The sequence below is a fragment of the Thunnus albacares genome, chromosome 11, assembly GCF_914725855.1.
Source record: "Thunnus albacares chromosome 11, fThuAlb1.1, whole genome shotgun sequence".
NCBI lineage: Eukaryota > Metazoa > Chordata > Actinopteri > Scombriformes > Scombridae > Thunnus > Thunnus albacares.
This window is the reverse complement of record NC_058116.1, coordinates 13127269-13148818: the sequence shown is the minus strand read 5'-3', so window position 1 is coordinate 13148818 and position 21550 is coordinate 13127269. Positions and strand designations below refer to the sequence as shown.

General features: G+C 37.2%; 1 protein-coding gene across 3 annotated transcripts; it reads right to left on the bottom strand.

Moving 5' to 3' along the window:
- Positions 1-1956: 1956 nt before the first annotated feature.
- Positions 1957-17416, bottom strand: si:ch211-214p13.3 (nectin-3-like protein). Of its 3 annotated transcripts, none has more exons than XM_044365947.1 (8): positions 17208-17416; positions 10287-10628; positions 9708-10010; positions 7104-7194; positions 6476-6630; positions 5181-5280; positions 4964-5057; positions 1957-4654 (listed from the first exon to the last, which is right to left on the bottom strand). In XM_044365947.1, the coding sequence occupies exons 1-8, from the start codon at positions 17338-17340 to the stop codon at positions 4643-4645; spliced, it is 1230 nt and encodes a 409-aa protein (XP_044221882.1). In that variant the 5' UTR covers positions 17341-17416; the 3' UTR covers positions 1957-4642. The 3 variants fall into 3 exon arrangements, 2 of the variants coding, with proteins under 2 accessions (XP_044221882.1, XP_044221881.1); XM_044365946.1 differs by having other exon boundaries at positions 4951-5057; positions 17208-17415; XR_006405998.1 differs by lacking the exons at positions 1957-4654; positions 4964-5057 and adding an exon at positions 6242-6363 and having other exon boundaries at positions 5189-5280.
- Positions 17417-21550: the final 4134 nt, after the last annotated feature.

Here is a 21550-nt window from a genome sequence, read left to right as displayed (position 1 = left end):
GCTGCTGCAATTAACCCATTAGGTTCATTAATTAGGGAAGTAAATACAATCAGAAAAGAGCCCATATTTACATTACTGTGATGTTTGGGGAAAACAGGAGCCACTCTGATAAAGAGTGAACTGGCATTGTCCTGGTAACCAAGGCCAGGGAGATGGCTCTAGACAATGCATACATTCATGGGCACAATCAGACATTCAAACCAGAATGTGCTGATGGTGACCTGAAGCTCCATGCAACATGACCTGAATTAACACGGGTAAAGTGCAGCTCCTTGTTTAGAAACTAAATGAGCCAGTAAGACTAATTTTTCATATTGTGGGATGATTTGATGGGGTTTAAGACTAAAAGTCAGACCTTTGGAATGCAGAACAGCAAGAGACGACATCTTGTGCAGACCACCTTGATGTTTACTGTTACATGTAACCTAGGTGTATGAATGGTACTAAAACAAAGTTTACTTTGCTTCACCATTGTCATATTCCAGTTATTAATCTTACGTAGCCACAAACAGATACATCACCTCATCGCTTTGCATCCTGTAAACAGCTGTGATTAAAAAATAAAAATAGTATTAAAAATAAGCTGCGTCTTTCTTTCATTTGCTTCCAAAACAAATGCCAGATCAAAATCTTTACGACATGGGTGGTGGTGCTCATGGGAAATGCAGTCTTCATTCTGGGAAATACTACCACTTTTGTCCACAGGGGCTGCCAAAATCACACAAAATGAAAGTTCCTTGTAGTAGCTTCGATAATAAGGATGTCACAAAGACCAGCTGAGACTCATGAGTTACAGTATTTTCAGTAGAGCTCAGATTCTTTGTGAGTTTTTGTAAATAGTTGTAATTAAACTTAAAGGATGGGTTGTAATTTTTCATGTCTGACTTAATACAATACTTACATGCCATATGTACTGATAGAGTTATGAATCATTGTGATCTTTCTCCTTGTTTACACTCACCCTGAAACAATATCCTTGTGGTGTCACTGCACTGTGAGAAAGAAAATCTAGTCTCCCTTTGGTGAAAAATGTAATTTCAAAGCTAAGCCAAAGCTTAAGTAATCTAAGTAAGCCAACTTCACCAGTATAGATGCATATGATATGTGAGTATTCTATTAAAAAAGGCTTTAAAATAGTGTGTGGTGATGGATGTAACACAATGAGCAACTCTTCTTTAACCCTTTCATGCATGAATTATGATAACCTCAGTCAGGATTTTTATTTTTTTTTTTATATAGTGTTTTTATTCCTCTTTAGGTGTGAAAAAAAATATTTGAACTTCATTTTTTTTAAACACACATTTTTCAAGGAGTTTGTCCAACTTAGTGGACAGATGATTAATTGTCATTTTCTCCCAATATAAAATCAATACTTGGAAATTTTAACAATTGTATTACTCCTTAGTTGTTACTTGATGTTACAAAATTTTATTTACCTGCAAGGGTCTATTACTATAGAAGGATTGGCAAGATATTCCTGAGCTATTGAGTATTCCTAGTCGGCCGGCAGCCATCTTGGTTTTGAGAAATTTGTGTTGCACTTACAAAGGCTGGCCAATGGATGGCAGTGTATGGGATGACACACTAGAGTCCACTGTGTTGGCTGATGTGCAACTATAGCATTAAAACCCATGCATATATAAGAAAACAGCTTTTGAATAGCTGTCCACTGTAGTGACCACTTGAAAGGGTTAAATACTTGGGAGCAATGAAAAATTGCTCCTAAAATATTTTTTCTCTGGGATCAGAAAAGTGCCTGTACACTGGGTTAAGTGAGGTCAACCCTTCCAGTGAGAGACATTTTTATCCTCATAAGACTAGCCTTGTGACAGCCTTGTGACAGCCATTATGCCTCCACATGGTTTGTAATGATAGAGTCACAAGGGTGTGGTCTGTTTTGCTGCTTTTTGGAATGTGAGAGAGTGCAAATTGTAAATACAGATATAGAACAGAACACTGAGGCATTTGTAATGTTTATCTGGATGTAATTATAATACAGACGACGCAAGTAACAAACAACACATTTTGTCTAGCAACAAGGGAGATAATTAAAGAACACACGGTGGAAATGTAAATAAATTCAAGCCAAACACGAAAGTTCACTAACTGTTGTCAAACCCCTAAAAACTAGAAAGAAACATAACAAAATCCCAAAAATTACAGCATAATTTCACTATAAAGCAAACATATAATAAAAGACCATCATTATTATTAGTCATTATTCTTATTATGTAAACCATGTTTGAACCAGGTTGGGTGTGTTTACTGTCCTGCTTTGTTGATATTGACTGAAGAAGATTATTCCAAGAGAAACTGTAGCCTACCTCCAGCCCAGAGTGACTGGAGAACACTAAACAAAGATTTCAGTGTCGTATAAATACATATCTATAGATAAGTAAAACCAAAATATGACAAAAAAAAATTTCCTGTAATGTCACCATTAAATTGGCATTTTTGTTTATGTGTGGGATGTCTCAACAACTATTGACTTGATTGCCATTAAATTTTAGTGCAGATGTTCAAGGTCCCCAAAGGGTGAATCCTAATAGCTTTTCATCTAGGGCAACCAGCAGGTCTCAAGTTTTAGTAGTAGTTCAGTAGTTTGGTTTTGATATTCTTGGTACAAGATAATGTATCCTGATAACTTAAGTGGTCCCCAAAGATTTCCTCTTATTTCCACCAGAAGGTTGATATTTTTAGTTGAGAGCCAATGGTCTAAACAATTATTAGATGGACAATGTCGGTTTGTTGACCACTTTGTACTTTGTGTTTACGGGCATGTTAACATTGTTATTGTTACCATGTTGGCATATTAACGTTAGCATCAAGCTCAAAGCATTGTTTCAGCATGACCCAGCTCTAAAACTCACAAATAAATTGAATGTACTGCACTAACAATAAGCTGTGGTCTAAAAATGCACAAGTCTACTGTGTACCTGGATGCTTGTTTCTTTCTCAGATCAGTCTGCAAAGTGGTTTACATGCAGGTCAACAGGATGTTGTCGTGCATGGAGATGCAGTGAAACAGTTAACATTACAGAGTAATCTATTTTGCAGAGTTTGCAACATATAACTTCATTTTGACCTTAAAAGAATATGGATACGTCCTGTAATGCTGTTTTTGCTCACTTCTTTCATGGGTACACACATAACTATAGAGTTCAAAGCACAGCAGTTGTGTAACACTGATGCCAAAAAGATAAAGCCTGTTCCACACTGGGTTTTCCCAACACTAATATTACAAACAAGTAAAACAAGTAACGACATTTGATAAGTGATAAAGCACATACACATATCAACTCAAGAAAACACTTTTAAGATAAGATCTTCTCCACTTTAAAACATCATGACAAAAAGCTGCAGATGCGTATAACAAGAAACACATTCAAGAAATATGTCTGTACCGCTTTGAACTCTCTTGGCAACCAAATATAGGATATGATCATGAATGGACAATTATGTGTTTTTTATAGAGGTCATAGTTAAAGGTGGTGTTGTACTATGGAGGATATTTTTGGTCATAATTATAATTAAAAGTCAAAATAGAAAATTAAAAGAGACAAAATTAGTGTGTGATTGGTACAAACATGCATCTACTGCTGTTCAAAAGACGGACCAAAACAGGAATGGATGTTGTCACAACCTTGCTTGTCAAACTAAAGAGCGCTCGAAAGGTCTTTGGCTGCTTTATCACCAACAGCTCCAACTTCCATTAGATAAGCTCTGTACATGTTTTCCCACCAACCGTCTTAACTGCTAAGTGTAACAGAGGATTAAAGTGCCTCTGCTGCCCAGCCGTTTAATTTACATACAGCTTGAAAAGCCAAATGACAAATGTGAAATGGTAAATGCCTAATGGAAAATAGAAAAGATGAAATTTAAAATGGCAAATGGTAAAGTGCAAATGCAAAAAAATATTGATTTATTTTCTTCTATTTAAGCTTTTAATTTAAGTATTCCCATTTAAGCTTTTCCACCTCCCATTTTGAGTTTCATATTTGTATTTGTTTTATTTATTATATTTCTCTTTTCTTATTTCCATTGCCATTTTCAACTTCATCTTTAAAATTTAAGCTTTCAGTTTGAACATCGTAGCACAGAGTTCAGTGTGATACGGTTTCGGAAAAAGCCACATTCTGACAGCATAAAAAATTAATATTGTAGAGTATGTTCAAAACATACAGACGCAGGTTTATAGTTAGTAGTTTTCATTCTTGGTTTGCTGTATGCTGCCTTTTGGATTGAGTACTGTAGTAGCGTCGGCCCCTTTAAGAGTGCTTTTATTTCTTCTCATGCTAAATTCAGTCATAATGAAGTCACACTTGATGGAAAATATGTCCAGAGCTTATCTGCCTACTGCTGGAGCCATTGGTGATAAGCAGCCAAAGAGATTTCGAGCTCTTTTGACAGTTTGCCAAATCAGTATGTGAACAGCAGTTGATGCGTGATTGCACCAAGACAGTAGCAAACCCACAACCCCCAAAAACAAACAAGTTTGCTAGTAGTAGTAAGACTCCAGGGAAACTGATATAAATAAATACACAGCATCTGCTCTGTTGCATCTGTTAACAGGAATGTTAATGACGGAGCCAGTTAAATGCCTGCAGTCCAACTGTTCTCCATCCAGTTGCTTCCATGGTTGTCACAGAGATCTCTAAAAGGAGACAATTCAATATATTTAGTTAACATTCAATTTCAAATGAGTCTGTGATGAGTTTCAAGGTATCTACGGATTACTGAAAGAAAATATTTTTTAAACTCAATTTAAAAATGTAGAAATGACAAAACTGACAAAACATGTGTAATACTCTAAACAAATACTAAAACAGAAAAGATAAGCAGATAGACATAATATCAAAACAAAAAAAAGAGACAAATTTAAAGGCACAAAGATTTTACTTTGATGGAAATTTAAAAGAGCCATAAAGCATTATAACAAATTTAATATACATGTTTCTTTTGCCTCCGCTTGTGTACGTAGATCCACTGTCTCTTCTGCTCCACGAGCCCCATCAGGTGAACCTGAAGTTGTTGGGACTGCCTGCCTGTCCGTTGTCCTTGATTATGAACCACCAATTAATATACAACAAAAGACTTACATATATACATATGCATACGCTTGTTTATTTAGCAGTATTACTGCATATTACACTGAAGTAAAGTGCTACTGTACTCAGTACCTCCAAAATTTCCCAGATTTATAAAAGTACCACACTGCAGCAGCAGCAGCTCCACTCAGGATAAGCAAAACAAATAAGGTCCAACAAGCACTGCATCCTCCTGTAGGGAGACAGGACAGAAGAGAGAATAATGCTATAATACTGGTATAATATATTGTGCATTGCCTGTTTATTTGGTGCGTCTAGCTAAATCTAATACAGTCCAATACAACAGCCCTCCAATCTTAGCTTATTCAGTTTTTGTTTACACTGTGTCAGAGAGGTATTGACTCGATCTCAAGGTCATTTTGGTGGCTTTAGTTTGTGATGCTATTAAGGGGAATTTCATGATATGGAAAGACTTTTACATGACTCCATTTATGTCAAAGAGGTATCAGTAATAAGCAGCCCAGAGGTTTTTGTTGGTTGCCAGACAACCTCACAGTAACAACAAAACTCCAGGAGGTTTAATGGCCTTGTTCTGTTCATTCATTCACGGTGGTCATGGTGAGCAGAGGCTTTGCAGTGAAATGATTAATGACTCTTTCTTCAGTTTCTTCCTTAATGTTGTCTTAACTAACATTCTTTACCGGTATCAGGTATTTATGGGAGAAAACACAAGCACGCATAACCTCAGCATAAATACGGCATAACCCCTTAATGCAGACGTTTAAACGAAGCTTTACTGCACTCGGGCAAGAAATAGTTACAGCACAGAATTCCCCCTAAAACCACAACATGTTGTTTTTACATTTCTGTTTCATATTTAGCATACAGACAAGAAAGTGGTATCCTTCTTATCTAACTTTTGGCAAGAAAACAAATAAGCATATTTCTTAAAAATGTCAAACCATTCCTTTAATAATTATAATCTCTTGTTATTGGAAAAGCATAATAACCCAATTTTTAATTTACTGATATTTACATCCTTTACTAATAAGAATAATGTGTTCTTTTTTTCCACTTTATATGAAGTGTTGTTATCATATTTACTATATTTATATATTTTCCCCATAGTGCATTGGGTGGAGTGTGGGCAGGTGTAAATAGATAGAAATCCTCTGGGAGAAATTTTATCCCACTTTTGGCAACTGTAGGTCTGTCCTTGGTTGCCCTCTCAGTTGGGCATAGCTAGAATACATTCACAGGGAGGTGTTCAAGTGGGCATGAACAATCTGCTCTGACTTCCTACTTCATGTCCGAGCTTTTCATCAAACAAAACCACAACAGACTCAAATTCAAAAACACAGAACAAGAATGAATGCAAAAGACACAATTTGACAAAACCCCCACAGTCAAATCAAACCTGACCTCACCTGAAATCACATGCAAATAAAGGCGACCATGTTTTCTTCCATATGAATTAGATGCCTCGCATTGGTACTCTCCATTCAGGTCAGAGGTCATGCTCAAGAGGTGAAGCACTGCACCCTCTGCTCTGACAGCAGACTGAGGCCATGACCCATCAGATCTGAAACAAACAAAGCTCAGCATGGAATGTAAAGTTAATTTAAGTTGGATTTTCACGGATTTGTTTCTATTAGTAACAGCTACACTCAAGTTAACAACACGTCATGAAAGGCAGGATTAACATCATTTTTATTGGTAGAATACATGAGACTTGTCAGACTAGACTGTGAACTTCTGGGCCCCCCGAGCAAAGACGAGGTCATCATCAATTATAGAATTGAAAATTAAAATGAAAAACATTTTAACAAGGTCTGAGTTGCAAAGCAGCGAATCTATTCTTTAAAGCTCTATGTGATAAAAAATGCTTTTTTTCCTCCTGTTTTGTCCAACCAAATTTCAATTTCAGAATATACAATTCAAACTCAGAGAACAAACAGCAAGACTCTTTCACCTTTGTTCAAAGTCTGTGAGAATGACAAACAAAACAAGGTGTCAAGGTTATATATTACCTGTTTGTTAAAAAAACTACCTTACCTGCTCCAGGTAAAGTTGGCGGGAGGGTTGGCTTCAGTTACACATTGAAATGAGTTATCTGATCCACTGATACTCACTTCCATGGGTGAGACTGTGAGAAACAGGGAGAGAGGATGAGCTATATTATGACTCACCCTGAACAAGGTTTTTAATTTTCATCTCTACCCTGCTCAGTAGTGGACATTACAGAGGTCTTTCTGAGATGCATTTCTCAAATTTACAAATGTTTACAATACACAAAGGCCTTTAAATATACCAGCTGGCAAAAACTAGTCTGCTTGTTTAGACTGGATTTGCTGCATTTGAAAGATTGCTGTTGTCTTTTTATAAATAAAGGCTGTTTCTCAGCACTCATCACACAGGAATGTTTTACTAACCGACAACAGACAGGCAGTACTGCATTGTCCCTTATTCTTTGACCTGCAGAGAATGTTCTGTCTACCTTTACAATAGTCCCTTTATAGAGCTGGCAGGAGAAATTGAGGCGTGTTCACTGAGTGATGTGGGACTCTCCCACACAGTCACTAGAAGCTAGAGACCAGATGTCTGTAGATTAGCAGTGTAATAAAAAGGCTCCAAATTGTAAACCTGTTCTTTAAGGTTATTGGAAAAAGAAAAGGTCACACCTGCACTGATATCAAAATTTCACTGCAATCAAAACATTGTCTATTTAAAGAAATTTGTGGTTTGGGGTTAGTGTACTCTTTTCATGAAGAATAGCAAAATAATTATTTTTTGTTTCACAGTTTAATAGTATTTGTAAACCTTCAAGGAGTAACACAAACCCTGAAAATCGTGTTTTTAATGACATACAGAAGTTGTTTAACTCCTAAGGACAGACACACATTGTTGTACCAAGCAGAGCATCTTGATATGTCTTAATAATTGTATGGAGGGGATCTTTAAACATCCAATCTATTTTTAAAGGTCTGTCACACTGACTTCCTATGTATGCATCTAACTGAAATAAACGCACTGCTCACAATGCACTGAACACTTATGCAGACAGCAGTCTGTAAGCTGACTCTATATTGGGGGCTGTCATATGTCATTAACTGAAACTTCTGGCTGCCATTTATGTAGTGAATTGCTCATTATGCTGCATATGAATTATGTGTGTAATACAGGAGTATGTATAACTATGTCCAAGCAAAGATCATATAATATGACTGATTGACACTCTCTTAACTGGAATACTGTGCATGTACTACAGTATGTGTGCAGGTGTGTCCTCAACTCAAGTCACTAAGTAGTCAGTTATTTAAACCCTGAAATAACAAAGGTGCAGTGTGTAGGATTAAGTGGCATTCAGCGGTGAGGTTGCAGATTGCAAAAAAAAAAACAAAAAACCCTCCCCCTCCTACTCCCCTTCAAAGTGTGTAGGAGAACCTACGGTGGCAGTGAAACTCGCAAATAACATGAAAGGCCCTCTCTAGAGCCAGTGTTTGGTTTGTCCATTATGGGCTACTGTAGAAACATGGTGTTGCAACATGCTGGTCTCCGTGGAAGGGGACCCGCTCCCTATGTGGATATAAAGGGCTCATTCTAAGGTAACAAAAAGACAATGTTTGAAAACAATTGATTTTCAGGTGATTATACTCTAATTAAAACATACTAATGAATATTTTATTCCATTCCTGCCAAGTTCATTTTGCTAGATGCCACTAAATTCTACACACTGCACCTTTAAAAGATTCTCTCTCTTGTCTTAAGGCGTTTTCACAATTGGGTTAATTCAAGAGATTACCAAGAGTTTCAAGTGAACTTTGGTACAACTAAAAGTTCAGTGCTAAAGCCCCATGGGAAGGTCTGCTACTGAAAGATCACAAGACAGTAAGCTAGTAGCTGGAGAACTAGCTAGCTTCTGATACTGCCTATAACTTTGACCTGAGATGGCATTTTGCTCTGCCTCTTTCTGGCCTGACTGTGCCCTTTGTCTTTTTTCTAGCTGATTTCTTCATCTCTGTCTTGAAGAAGAAAAGCCCCTTTCACAGCCTGTTTGTTGAAACATGAAGCAACAGCAATGGAGAGTAACACAAGGGATGATGTCACAGTCACAAAGGGAATTCACACCAATAGCTGTTTAGCAGCCTTAAGAGATCACAAAAGAAACAGACAAATGTATTGTACAAGGCAGTCAATGAATTTTTTGGCACACATGGATCCTTGATACTTGTGTGTTTTTGTCTAAAGAAATGTTGAGAAACAATCATATCTGAACAACAGACAATGTTTAAAAATGATTACAATTAATAATTGTATGAAAATCACATGTAAGGCTATTGGAAAAGGAAAAGGTTACAAGGAATTTGACAAAACTGAATTACAAAATCCATTGCAACAACAAAGCGAGAGGATGACCAAGGTGTTCCTTGAAAGGTAAGATCAACTTCTTCCTGAGCTCATCTAAATCAGACTATTTGACTAGTCCCCCCCCCTAAATCACTGGGAAAGAGGTTTCTCCCAGCATAATTATTGACCTGGAAATGTGCACAATACGTCACCTTGAGGATGAAAAAAAAAAAAAAAAAAAAAAAAAAAAAATCAACAAGAAAAATAAACTACATGAGAAACTGGTTTAGGTTTAAGTAAGTGTATACCCACAGTAGACCTGTATGGTGAAGGGCAGGATCTTTTCTTTCGACAGGGCAACACTGGTGACGACACACAGGACTGAATGCTGGTTGATTTCTCTGGTGGGTACCCCAAACAGCGAGCTGACTGTGGTGGTCGTACCGTTGTCATGGTGGGTAGAGTTGGTTATTGGCTTCACCTTTTCTGTCAGAGTATCAATTTGCCACTTCACTTCTGCAGGAGGCCGAGACCCTGCAGCCATGCAGGTAACAAGGGAAACCTCTTGATTACCCAAGGTAGGACGATTGTCCTTCAAGCTTGTGATGGGAGGCACTAGGGGAGTTAACGTACATAATTAAGTCAACATGCAAGCAAGAAGATAAAAACAAGACATTCTCTCTTTCTCCCTCTCTCTCTCTCTCTCTCACACACACACACACACACACACACACACACACACACACACACACACACACACACACACACACACACACACACACACACACACACACACACACACACACACACACACACACACACACACACACACACACACACACACACACACACACAAAATACAGATCATTTTAACACAAAGTTTTGTCATACCATGCAGGTCTAGAGGTATCTCTGCCTTGTAATTTCCACTGGGGAACAAAGTGAAGATGCATGTGTAAACACCTTCATCCGAGAGTGAGACATCAGATAACTGGATAGATCCATTGAAGTCAGTAATGCTCCCAACAAATTGAAATCGATCATCTTTTCCATTGTGAAAATGTGGTATACCTGTGTCAGTGATTGTAAAAAAATTATCAATTTGTGGTTTTCCTCTGGTCTTCTTCTGCCAGGAAATCTGTGTCAGGCTTTCCTTTGTGTCAGTGAGTTTGCAGGGTAAGATAGCTGTCTCTCCTTGCACCACAGTTATTTCTCCTCCAGTCACCTTGACACCTGTAAGGTACATAAAATCTTATCAGGCAATCAGATCACAAACATACATAAAAACAAACATGGATGCAAACATTCACACCAGGCTTGAACAGAACAGACCTGAGCTAGACTTACTAGTTCTTCTCACTGGTGCCTGAAAAAACACACTTCCACCAACACAACTGCTTGCCTTTTTCTGAACAGATGACAGAAAAACAATCAGCAACCATTTTGGTAATACATTGTTTCAGTTCTTTTTCAAGCAAAAATAGTGAAAAATGCCAGTCATTCTCTGGTTTTAGCTTCTCAGATTAGAGGATTTCCTGCTTTTTGTTGTCATATATCATTGTAAACTGAAATCTTTGGGTTTTGGACTTATGTTTGAATAAAACAGGACATTTAAAGACTCTCTTTGGACTCTTGGCATTTTTTCACTAATTTTTAATCAGTTAACTGAAAAAATAATTGGCAGATTAAGTGATAATGAAAATTATTGTTAGTTGCAGCCTTAAAACTGCGCAGAATCCCATAGCCTATAGAAAAAGGTTGAGTTGACTCTAAACAAGTATTTTTTTCCTCTTTGTTCTGTATGTTTGTTTGTGTATGTCTGTAAGTCTTTTCTATAAATGTCAGAGGTATACAGCATGTGAGCCACTTAAGAGAAAAGCTCTTTTATATTGCAAAGATGCTGATTTTCATTTTATTCAGGAAACTCATGCATGTTCAACAGATGAATCTGATGATATGGTTTTCCAATGGCAGTAATCTGACAGCAGGGTTCGCTATTTTAAAGGATACATTTAGAGGTCAAATATTACACAGTGAAAATGTCTTGGAGATGGATTATTTTAGTTGTAGATATAAATCACAGTCAATTTATTCTGATTAAAGATCCCCTCCAGACAGTTATTAAGACATACAGAAACACTCTGCTTGTAGCACAAATGTGTGTCTGATATTTTTTCCACAAAAGAAGTATAATTACTATGTTAAAATCCTTAAAATTACATCTACTCCTTCTCCCTCATTAAAAATTCAGAATCTATAAATATATTTCATTTCAGAAGTTTAACTGCTGGACACAAGATGTCTCCTACTTTTCCTATAATAAAAAGTTCATTCTTAGTGTTTGCGCACTGGAGGCTTCAAGTTTCCACATCACACTTGCACAAGTTGAATATTGGACCAGAATTGGCTTCAAAAATGGTTGAGAAAAACAGAAGAGCACAAACAAAATTGCTAAACAATTTAAAATTATGTACAACACAAGCTTTTTTTTTTTTTTTTACAGTTTAGATAATACACTAACTGACAAATCAAGCTCTTAATGAAACACACTGTTCTGAATGTACCAAACTTGTAAAAAGAAAACAAAAGACTCAAGAATTAACAAATTTGTACATCTGAACCAGATTGATGACAAACATCAAGAGTAAGTGGAAAATAGATGAATGTGGAAACAGCCTTTCAGTGTCAAACTCTGCACAAACATCATTCTGAACAGATAAGCTCAAACATCCAACTGAGGGAACAAGAAGAAAACATTTTTGAGTGGAAGAGGACTTCAATATACCAACAATAAGTTTAGTAACTCTGCATTGTCCAAAATATTGAAGCAAAAGTCCCTCCTCTATTTAGTTTATCCTTCGACTTAAGTAATATAATAAGGTGATTTTTAATACCGTTTTGTGACAAGAATACAGATTGATGGCCTCCAAGGAATACTACTACTGACTGTGAACTTACATACGTGTACGAATGGGATTCTTGGATATTTGGAGATAGAAAAACCCTCAGAAGAATAAATGTTAATTTCTGGCTCATTTCTAGTGATCTTGTTTTCACTTTCATCCGCTGACAGTGGAAAGTTTCTCTGTGTTCACTGAAAATCTAAGGGGTGGGTCTACGAACAGTATTTAGGACATCAAAAACTATTTTGGCTGGTTTAATATCCAACTTTCACATGTGTGATGTGGCAACTTTAAGCCTCCAGTGCACAAACACTGAGAACTGACTTTACAGTGAAGTAGGAGACATCTTGTCTCCAACAGTTCAACTTATATTAAATATATATAGATTCAGGATTAGGAATAATGAGTAGATGTTATTTTAAGAAATAATGTTTTTGTGGAAAAACTATATCAGACACAAATTATTATTCAAAGTAGATTATTTTAAAAGTCACCTTTCATAAGAATAAATGCAGTGGAGAAGTGTTAGGGTTTCAGGGTTTGAAGATGAATATGGATAAATATCTTATTACCAATTAAAACTTATAATTGAACAGATTGTCATGAAATGCGGAGCAGGTGGACTCGAATGCAACAAAGGAAGCAGGGCGGGGCTAACGGCTTGATGCAGGGCAGATGTACTAAAAACATGTGCCAACCAGCTAGTTGATGTTATTACTGACATTTTTAACATATCACGGTCACAGTAGAGTGCTCTCACCTGCTTCAAGACAGCCACCATCATCCCTGTGCTGAAAAAGTTTGCGTCTATGTCTAGTCTAAACAACTACTGCCCTGTAGCACTCACACCTATTCTGATGAAGTGCTTTGAAAACTGATTCTCAAGCACATCAAAGACAACATCCCAGACAGCCCGGACCCTCACCAATTTGTATACAGAACCAACAAATCCACAGAGGATGCCATCTCCACTGTCCTCCACTCAGTTTTCGCACACCTTGAAAATAACAACACCTACATCAGAATGCTGTTTGTTGCTTTCAGCTCAGCATTTAATACAATCTCCCCCATAAAAGTGATTAGAAAACTTAGCACTCTGGAGGCAAAGACACACACCCCTGTCTACATCAGTGAAGCTGAGGTGGAGCAGGTGAACAGTTTTAAGTTCTTGAGTATCAGCATCACAGAGAACCTGTCATGGACATCACACATCTCCACCCCAGTATAAAAAAAAGTTCAGAAACAACTGTATTTCTTAAGGAAACTTAAGAAGGCAAAATTCCAATCTACTGAGCATCAATGATATCGGTGAGGTGACAAGCATGCATAGAGCCCAAAGGATACTAGTAGACAATACCCACCCCAACCACAGCCTGTTCACCCTGCTGCCATCTGGCAAAAAATACAGAAGTACCCACTGTCGTACCACCAGACTACAGAGTAACTTCTTTCCTCAGGCTGTGAGACTCCTCAATTCACCCTCCTCACTACAACATAAAAAATAGTTTTGTTTTTGTGACTTGTTGTTTGTTGGTCCATTTGTGTGGTTTCTATTTTTGTGAGTGGCACTGGGGGGGCTACAGACTACACATAATATAAAAGATCTTGAATTTTGAATCTAAAGGAAAAGCCTGGCTTTTTTTTTTTATATGACTCACTATTTTAAATAAGAGTTCTGTTCCATTACTGTGGCTCCATGGCAGGCTAACTGTCAAGCTAACTTTATCTGTGTGTCTGGAAACAGACTCCCACAAGACACTTCAGTCATGTGTCTTTTCCTGTTTGGATTACTTTTGTCTCTGAACTTTTGACCGTGTTCAGGGAATTAAGATGGAAGAACTGTGAGAGACCTTTACAAAAATACCTATTTCAGTTAATCACCCTTTTTATTCATGGTCACCTTTGTTTTGGAGTGAACCCGTTTATTTAAAAGCTTAGCATTTATAATGTAAGAAATAAAAGTGTGGCAGCATTGTTTTGTCCACTTACAGTGTTCATTTTTTGTCTCTTCATACATGACAACATATGGAAAAACATTTTAAAACTACGGTTATTCTATATTTTGTATTTTACTCCGATGATAAGTGGCTGAGTCACCATGAAGCTTATGACAATAAAAGGAGGGAAAGAAATCTAAGGAAAGGATGAACTTGTCATTGGCAAAAGTCAGACGTGTTTGAAACAGCTGTACTGTATTCTGAAACAGTCTGTAAAATTGAGTAAATAGTGAAGCTGTCTGTTTCATTACTTTATATTCATGTAGGCTAATAAATATACAAATGTCAATTAGACGGTATTCTGCATGAGAAATGAAGAAAAAAGTCGGTTGTAACAATTATTAGCTCATAGTGATATTTGACCCAGACATACATGATCAATATAAGCAGCTTCCACTGTACTTATATCCTTCTCCAGGTTCTTCATCTCCAACTACAGCTTCTTAATTTTTAACTTTGAATGATGCTTGTAAGTCAAACAGACATCCTACAAAAGAGCAAATGTGTCAAAGAGTAGCTGATTATGTAGCTGGTAAGTTTGTTCTCCTGAGTTGCCTACACCATAATTTTTACATAGCCTACATCTGATATTATCTAGCTTCTGAAAATATAGCCACAGTCAGTGATCTGAATGTTCATATTCATACTGCTGGTCCGAGGGATCAAACCGTCAACCACCTGGACACAAGTTTGTTCCTCTATCCTTGAGGCTATCATTAGCTTCCTACATGGCTATGTATAATTTATCCTTTTAATCTGTCAGCAATTTTTTGACAAGTCATCTCCTTTGCTTTGTTAATTGCAGCAGTATTGCCCTTTTTGGTGATGACTCCATTATATTCTTCATATAGTTTCATCAGCAGGGTTTGTTCTGCTGCTGAGAAGAGCATCGCTCTAGTGTTCCCTTCTTTTTGTGACATAGTATCTTCTTTACGACAATCAACTGTTCTGGGCTGCTTGTGTACTCTGCACACGCATGGTGCACACGGTGCAAGCTTATTCAAGCCTGGCTAGAGTTAGCGTTGACTAGACACGGCTAAGCTGCTTTAGTGGAACGGCTTGAGCCTCAAGTGAAAGTTGATTCTGTTGATTCAGTTAATTCTGGCCAGGCTTTTTCAAGTAAGCACAGCTTTCTTTAGCTGCGTTGATGGAATACCCCTCAAAAAACACAATACTCAAAATACAACCCAGCATACATTAATCCATCCAACAATAAACATGAATATAAATCCAAGTACACAACACCATAAGCTAACCAATAATGCAAGGCAGTCCTTCGAAGATACAACTCAAATCATAAATGAGCAAAACCATATGACCAAAAGGACTGGACAGAACAGAAACAGAAGAGTAGCCAAGAGAACAAAGAGTCCATGACACAGATCGTTATGGGATCCTAATTAAAGAAAGCTGACATACTTAGGCACTGTTGTTTGTAAGAATTTGTAACAATGATGTAAGCTGAATTTTTGACCCTATTATTGAAAAAACAAGAAACTGAATTTGTGGTTAATGAAAGATATTTCTATATATGGTAAGATTCTGTTATCAAAAACGGAAGAAATCTGACTAGATCAGTCATTGTTGCTCTATGTCCCAAAAAATGTAATCAAGGAGATGGATTAGATGTTAGATTAGGCTGTATTTGGAGAAGGAAAAAAACATCAACTTAAAAAAGAAGTTATTTGAGGCAGTAGAGAACAAGGCGCTCTTGAGATCTTGGATTCTATTAATACTTTTAAGTTAAGCGGGTTGAATGACCTCATATTTGGCCTTATTTTTGGCATTAAGAAAAAGATTTTTTAGGCCTGGCCTGTACAGCTATAGGAGAAACACCGTATTGTTTTTTAAGCAGTTCCCTCAGGTTTTCTTCAGTTTTAAGGAATTGTAATCTCACAGAGACTAACATTATTAGCTCTGAGCACATTTTTATTGGAGCTATTCTCAATAAACCATGCAGAAACAGACACATCAGAAATGTTTTGAGCTGTGGTAACACCTCAAAATTCTTTTGGTCATCTATTATGGGTGATTAACTACTGCATTAGTAATAAAGTTATATCAGATTTACCCTGTAAATGGAAATGTTGGAAAGATTTAGCCTAAATATACAGTAGAATATGCTTGTGTCCAGACCCTGCTTTCACGGGTTTATTGTTGAACTCAAGCAGTATGGTACCTTAATCGAAGATCTGAAGAACAAAAAAGCTAGGAAGACTTTCAATCTTTTAAAGGAAGTTAATTTTATTTGAACTCTAAAATGACTTACAATAAATGTACTTAAATGTACTGAATGGACTCATCTGGCTTGTAAAAAGTTTGTTTTTTGTTTTTACTGTTTGTGTGACAATTGTTGTACCTCTCTGTTGTAAAGAAAGAAAGTTCTTAATATCAGAGATATCCCTGTTTTTCAATAATTAATAGTATTAAAAGGGTAGATATCATGTTAACATGTGTAAATGAAAGATACTTTACAGAGCTTCCCCCACTTCATGAATAACTTTAAATTAGAGACCCACTTGACTTCCTGACATGTGTCAAGCTAAACAAAAGAAGCCATGAAACTGTGGTGACTTACAGTCTACCAGTCAAAAGTTTGGACTTCTGACTGGCAGACTGTATGTCTCCGTTGATATTATTCTGAAATGTATGTAAAATAATGATTTTCTGTGCAGTTATGTTGTGTGGCTTTTGTGTCTTTGTAAAATCCCCTTGTTATCTCTCTCTCGCCCCGCCCCCACTATCTCCCCCCCCCTTGTTTTCCCCAACTTGCTCTGTATATCCTTTGTGAATAAAGCTATGAAGAAAACTGCTGCGAATCCAGACAGACAATATATTTAAACACCCTCCCAAAACGTGGACAGATGAATCAGCAACGCGACACATATTTCATGCTACGCCAGCATACATACCCTGTGTATCTCTGACCAGGATTGATGCAGATATCACGAACAGCAATTTGCAGCTCATTAAGGCATAACATGCTGATAAGTTGTCGTAATATGAAGTCCCGGAGAAGGACAGGAACAAAGAATATGTCTCCATCCATCCAGTTCACTTATACAGCTCATAGATGCACCGTCAATTCGCCATTTTGGTTTAAACTCCTCCTTCTCCTCTTCCTCAGACACATATTTAAAGTTTTTAGCACAGTGAAAATGACACATTTCTTAAGGTTGGGTTGCACCGGGGAAATTGAAACTCATTATTTCGGTATTTACAACGGATTCAATATTAACTGTTTAATTTACTGTTGGGTAATTTTCTCTAAAACACATCATAAACTGATCATGTTTTGGATGAAAACTTAACATAAAAAGTTAATAGTAACTATAGCTGCCTAATAAATGTAGTGAGATAATAAATTTTCCCTTTGCAACTGGACAAAATTAGTGATGTGCACCAATAATGGATTGGGGCTTTAATTTAATGCACTTGACTTTATCAACACCTGCTGGACAATTTAAATGACTACTTCATTTCACAGATATCACAGTAAATGAGTTCTTTCTTTCTTTCTTTCTTCCCAAATGAAAAAAAAAATCAACACAAAAGTCTTGAGATTTGTTCAAATTTAAATATATACAGTATATTACATTTATTGATTGTTCACCTACTATTCAAGAAAATGTTAAGCAAAAGGTTTTCGTCATTTCTTGTTTTTAACTCTAGTTTATTTGTTCTATGTTTTAATCTCAGAGTACATTAAGACATTAAACTATTAATAAAAACTGGAAAAATGGGGTTGTTCTAAAAGTTGTGGCTTTCATTTAAATATCAGCTCAGTAGAGACCATAGATTGAATTGAGCTTCTCCAAGTACTGACTCCTCTGCTTGTTATTTGTCCTACGGTCCACATCACCCTGCAGTTGAGGAGGGACCACCTATAGAGACAGAAAGTAAAAATAAAGTTCAGTGCAGAAAGGAAAAAAGAAAAGCATAAAAACATGACTGTGTGAAGTTCTTCTTACCTCTCCCCCCGACTGAAGAGGAAACTGGTCTGGGACTGGGTCCTGGTTTGGTGTTGTGGCCCACTATGAAAACAGCGGAGCTCTAGTTGATAGATTTATGGATTATTCAGAGTATTGGAAACACCAAACACGGAAATGTGATTCCTCTTACCTCCCCTGGAGGGATGGAGGTGGAAATCTCACAAAAGTCTATCTGCATGGCTTGATGGAGGCAGAAAATTAGAAAGTGGTTTGTTTGTAATTTAGATAAACTGACCGTTTGAATTTGGACAGCCCTAGTTCCCATTGCTGACAACGTTTCTGCACCAGAACAAATGAGAATGAAATACATTTCAAAATCTAAAAGCTATTACTCACCTGCAGAGGCAAACTGCTGCAGCCAAGCCACAAAGAAGCAATCCAATTACAGGTGTACGTATGTATAGATAATAGCTCCATGAACTGACTTCTGCATAAAATCAGATGTGAATTATTGAAGTAGCATGCAGTTTGAGCTTTGAAATGTGTAGACTTGATTTGCCCTGCTTCATGCTCTACCTACCTTCAGAGATCTCCAACACCCCGTCTCCAACGATTAAATTCCACTCAGTAATCCATACGCCTTTGTCATAAGTTACTTCACACTTATAAAGTCCTGCATCTTCATGCTGAACATCAAGAATATTCAGCTTTGAAGGAAAGTTTGAGTCTAGGCTCATTCTTTGAGAGGTGACATTTGAAAATGTCTGATTGTTTAAGACATTAAAAGTAAAAAGTAATCTTCCTTTGGTCCAGCTGATTTGCTTTGCATTAGTCATGTTGCAAGTGAAAACGGTGGCGTCTCCCTCAGACACCAGTATGTCCCCGAAGTCAACTCGACGAACTTCTAACATTAAAGGAAACAATCATTATAACATGAAATCCGTAGTGAAATCAAGAGAAAAGCATGAATCACAAACACAAATCTCCACTTTACCTGCAAAGACATGGCACATAATTAATAGCTGAATGGAGAGCAGAGCTGCTTGGTCTTGACTGAACATAAAAACCTTCAGAATGAAATGAAAGACTGGAACTTAACCATCACTGTTGAGGTGGCTCAGAGGAAAGGAAGTGGTTAGTTGCGTGTTCAGCTAAGTTCAAAGTGTATCAATTAATGTAGGTGGAACATAAAGTTACATTCTGTTTTTCAATAATTAATAGTATCAATGGGTAAATATCATGTTAACGTGTGTAAATGAAAGATACTTTACTGAGCTTCCCCCACTTCATGAATGACTAAATTATAGACCTACTTTGACTTCCTGACAAAATGTCTTAAACTAAACAAAAGAAGCCATGAAATTGCATCGACTTACAGTCTACCAGTCAAAAGTTTGGACTTCTGACTGGCAGACTTCTGACTTGTTATTATTCTGAAATGTATGTAAAATAATGATTTTCTGTGCATTTATGTTGTTGTGTGGCTATTGTGTCTTTGTAATAATCCCCTTGTCATCTCCCTCTCTTTTTCTTTCTGTTATCGTGTTTTTGTTCTGCATGTCCTTTGTAAATAAAGCTATGAAGAAAAAAACACATAACACAGGCAAATGAATGCGCAGCACTCAGAAATAGCTGCAAATTAAAATTTATTTGCTGCAGAAAACAAATAAATTTAAACACTCACTCAAAGCCGCTTGTATAGATGAATAAGCAGCATGTGTTGGGCGCATTTCCGGTTAGAGGAGAAAGCATATGTGTCGCACAGCATCATTAGCGTACATACCAGTGGCGGCTGGTGACTCAAAAAACTGGGGAGGACAGGAGGAACACCAACATGGAATCCTTCAACAAACCGCATCGTACTATATCATTGTCCCCCACTCAATGAAATCAGAGGGGTGGACGGCAATTTTATATGCCAATAAAACAATTTTCTTTCAAAAACAAAAACGCCTGAGTGGTGAAAAGGCTGCTTATCTAAAGACATTTAGCATTTACATATTGTTTCTAAACAAAGAAGTGCTCATTTTAGCATTTCAAATTTATATAATAGTATTGTTCTACTGTGACAACAGATTTATGTTCTCATCAGAAACAGACAATATATCACATGATTTACATGTGTTTCCTGTGTATTTTCTTAGTATACAGAAATATATAAAGTACCACAAAGCTTATAATGTGATACAGGTTCAGATCAGTGCTGAATACTTGAAAGATTGAACACTAAAAACATTCACAGATCTAAAAGTGTAGGTTCACATCAGAAAGTAAAAATGGGGCGTCATTTTACGTGTCTTGGCCAATCATAGATTAGCATGAAAAAAGTGACGTACATTAAATTGATGTAGGAGATTCCACCCTGTGGAGGACAGCATGAGCCTGTCCTCCTCTGTCCCCCCACTCCCCCTCACTCTCCCCCACTGCTCCCCACCACCACTTCACACAGACTGCCCTTTCTCCTTCTGCCCTGCAGGTGTCATTGTTGAAGCATTTTAACCAGAATTTCAATAATGGATTTTTTCCAAAGAAGAGAGAAAAAAAAGATTTTATAAATAATACCGAATACCAAATATTCTTTTTTAATATTTTGATCTCCCTCTTGCCTCTCAAAAAATAGAGGAGGAGCAACCTCCTCTGCCTCTATGGACCAGCTTCCACTGATATATACATATATATATGTTTCCTAGGCGTTATGTGTGTTTATGAGAGGAAAATGTTCATTTTAGTTAAAAATTTATGGTACGTTATTCATTGCCAGTGTCATTGTTAGGCAGCAGTACCACTAAATCACCACAGGTGTCAGTGTCACTATGTGAGCAGTGTATGTGCAGGGGGAAGTCACAACAAAGTCTTGTGTGAGCAAATCAGATACTGAGAATCTGTGTGTGCAAGATAGAAGCAGAAAACACTGTGTATCGATTGTCAACTTAAAGTGATATTTGTGCATTCTGCAGACCCTCATTAGATGTGTAGCACCAGATTGAGCCTGCGTGACATCATTCTGTTCGACTCTAACACACTTGTGACATTCTTTCTACAATAGAAATCAAATATTGTTTGGAAAGATTTTTCCAGCACTGTTGCAGTTGTTCCCACAAATGTGTTGCAGGTTGCTTTGCTTTCATCCTTCTCTCCAGTTCATCCCAAACCAGTTCAATGACTGTGCTGGTTTCATGAGGCCTACCATCTTGTTCTTTTCTTCTAAGGTAGTTCTGACAGTGTGGATGTATGTTCTGGGTCATTATCTTGCTGTAGGAGGAACCCCTGACCAACTAGACCAGAGGATATTGCATGACTCTGCAAAATGCAGTGGTAGCCCT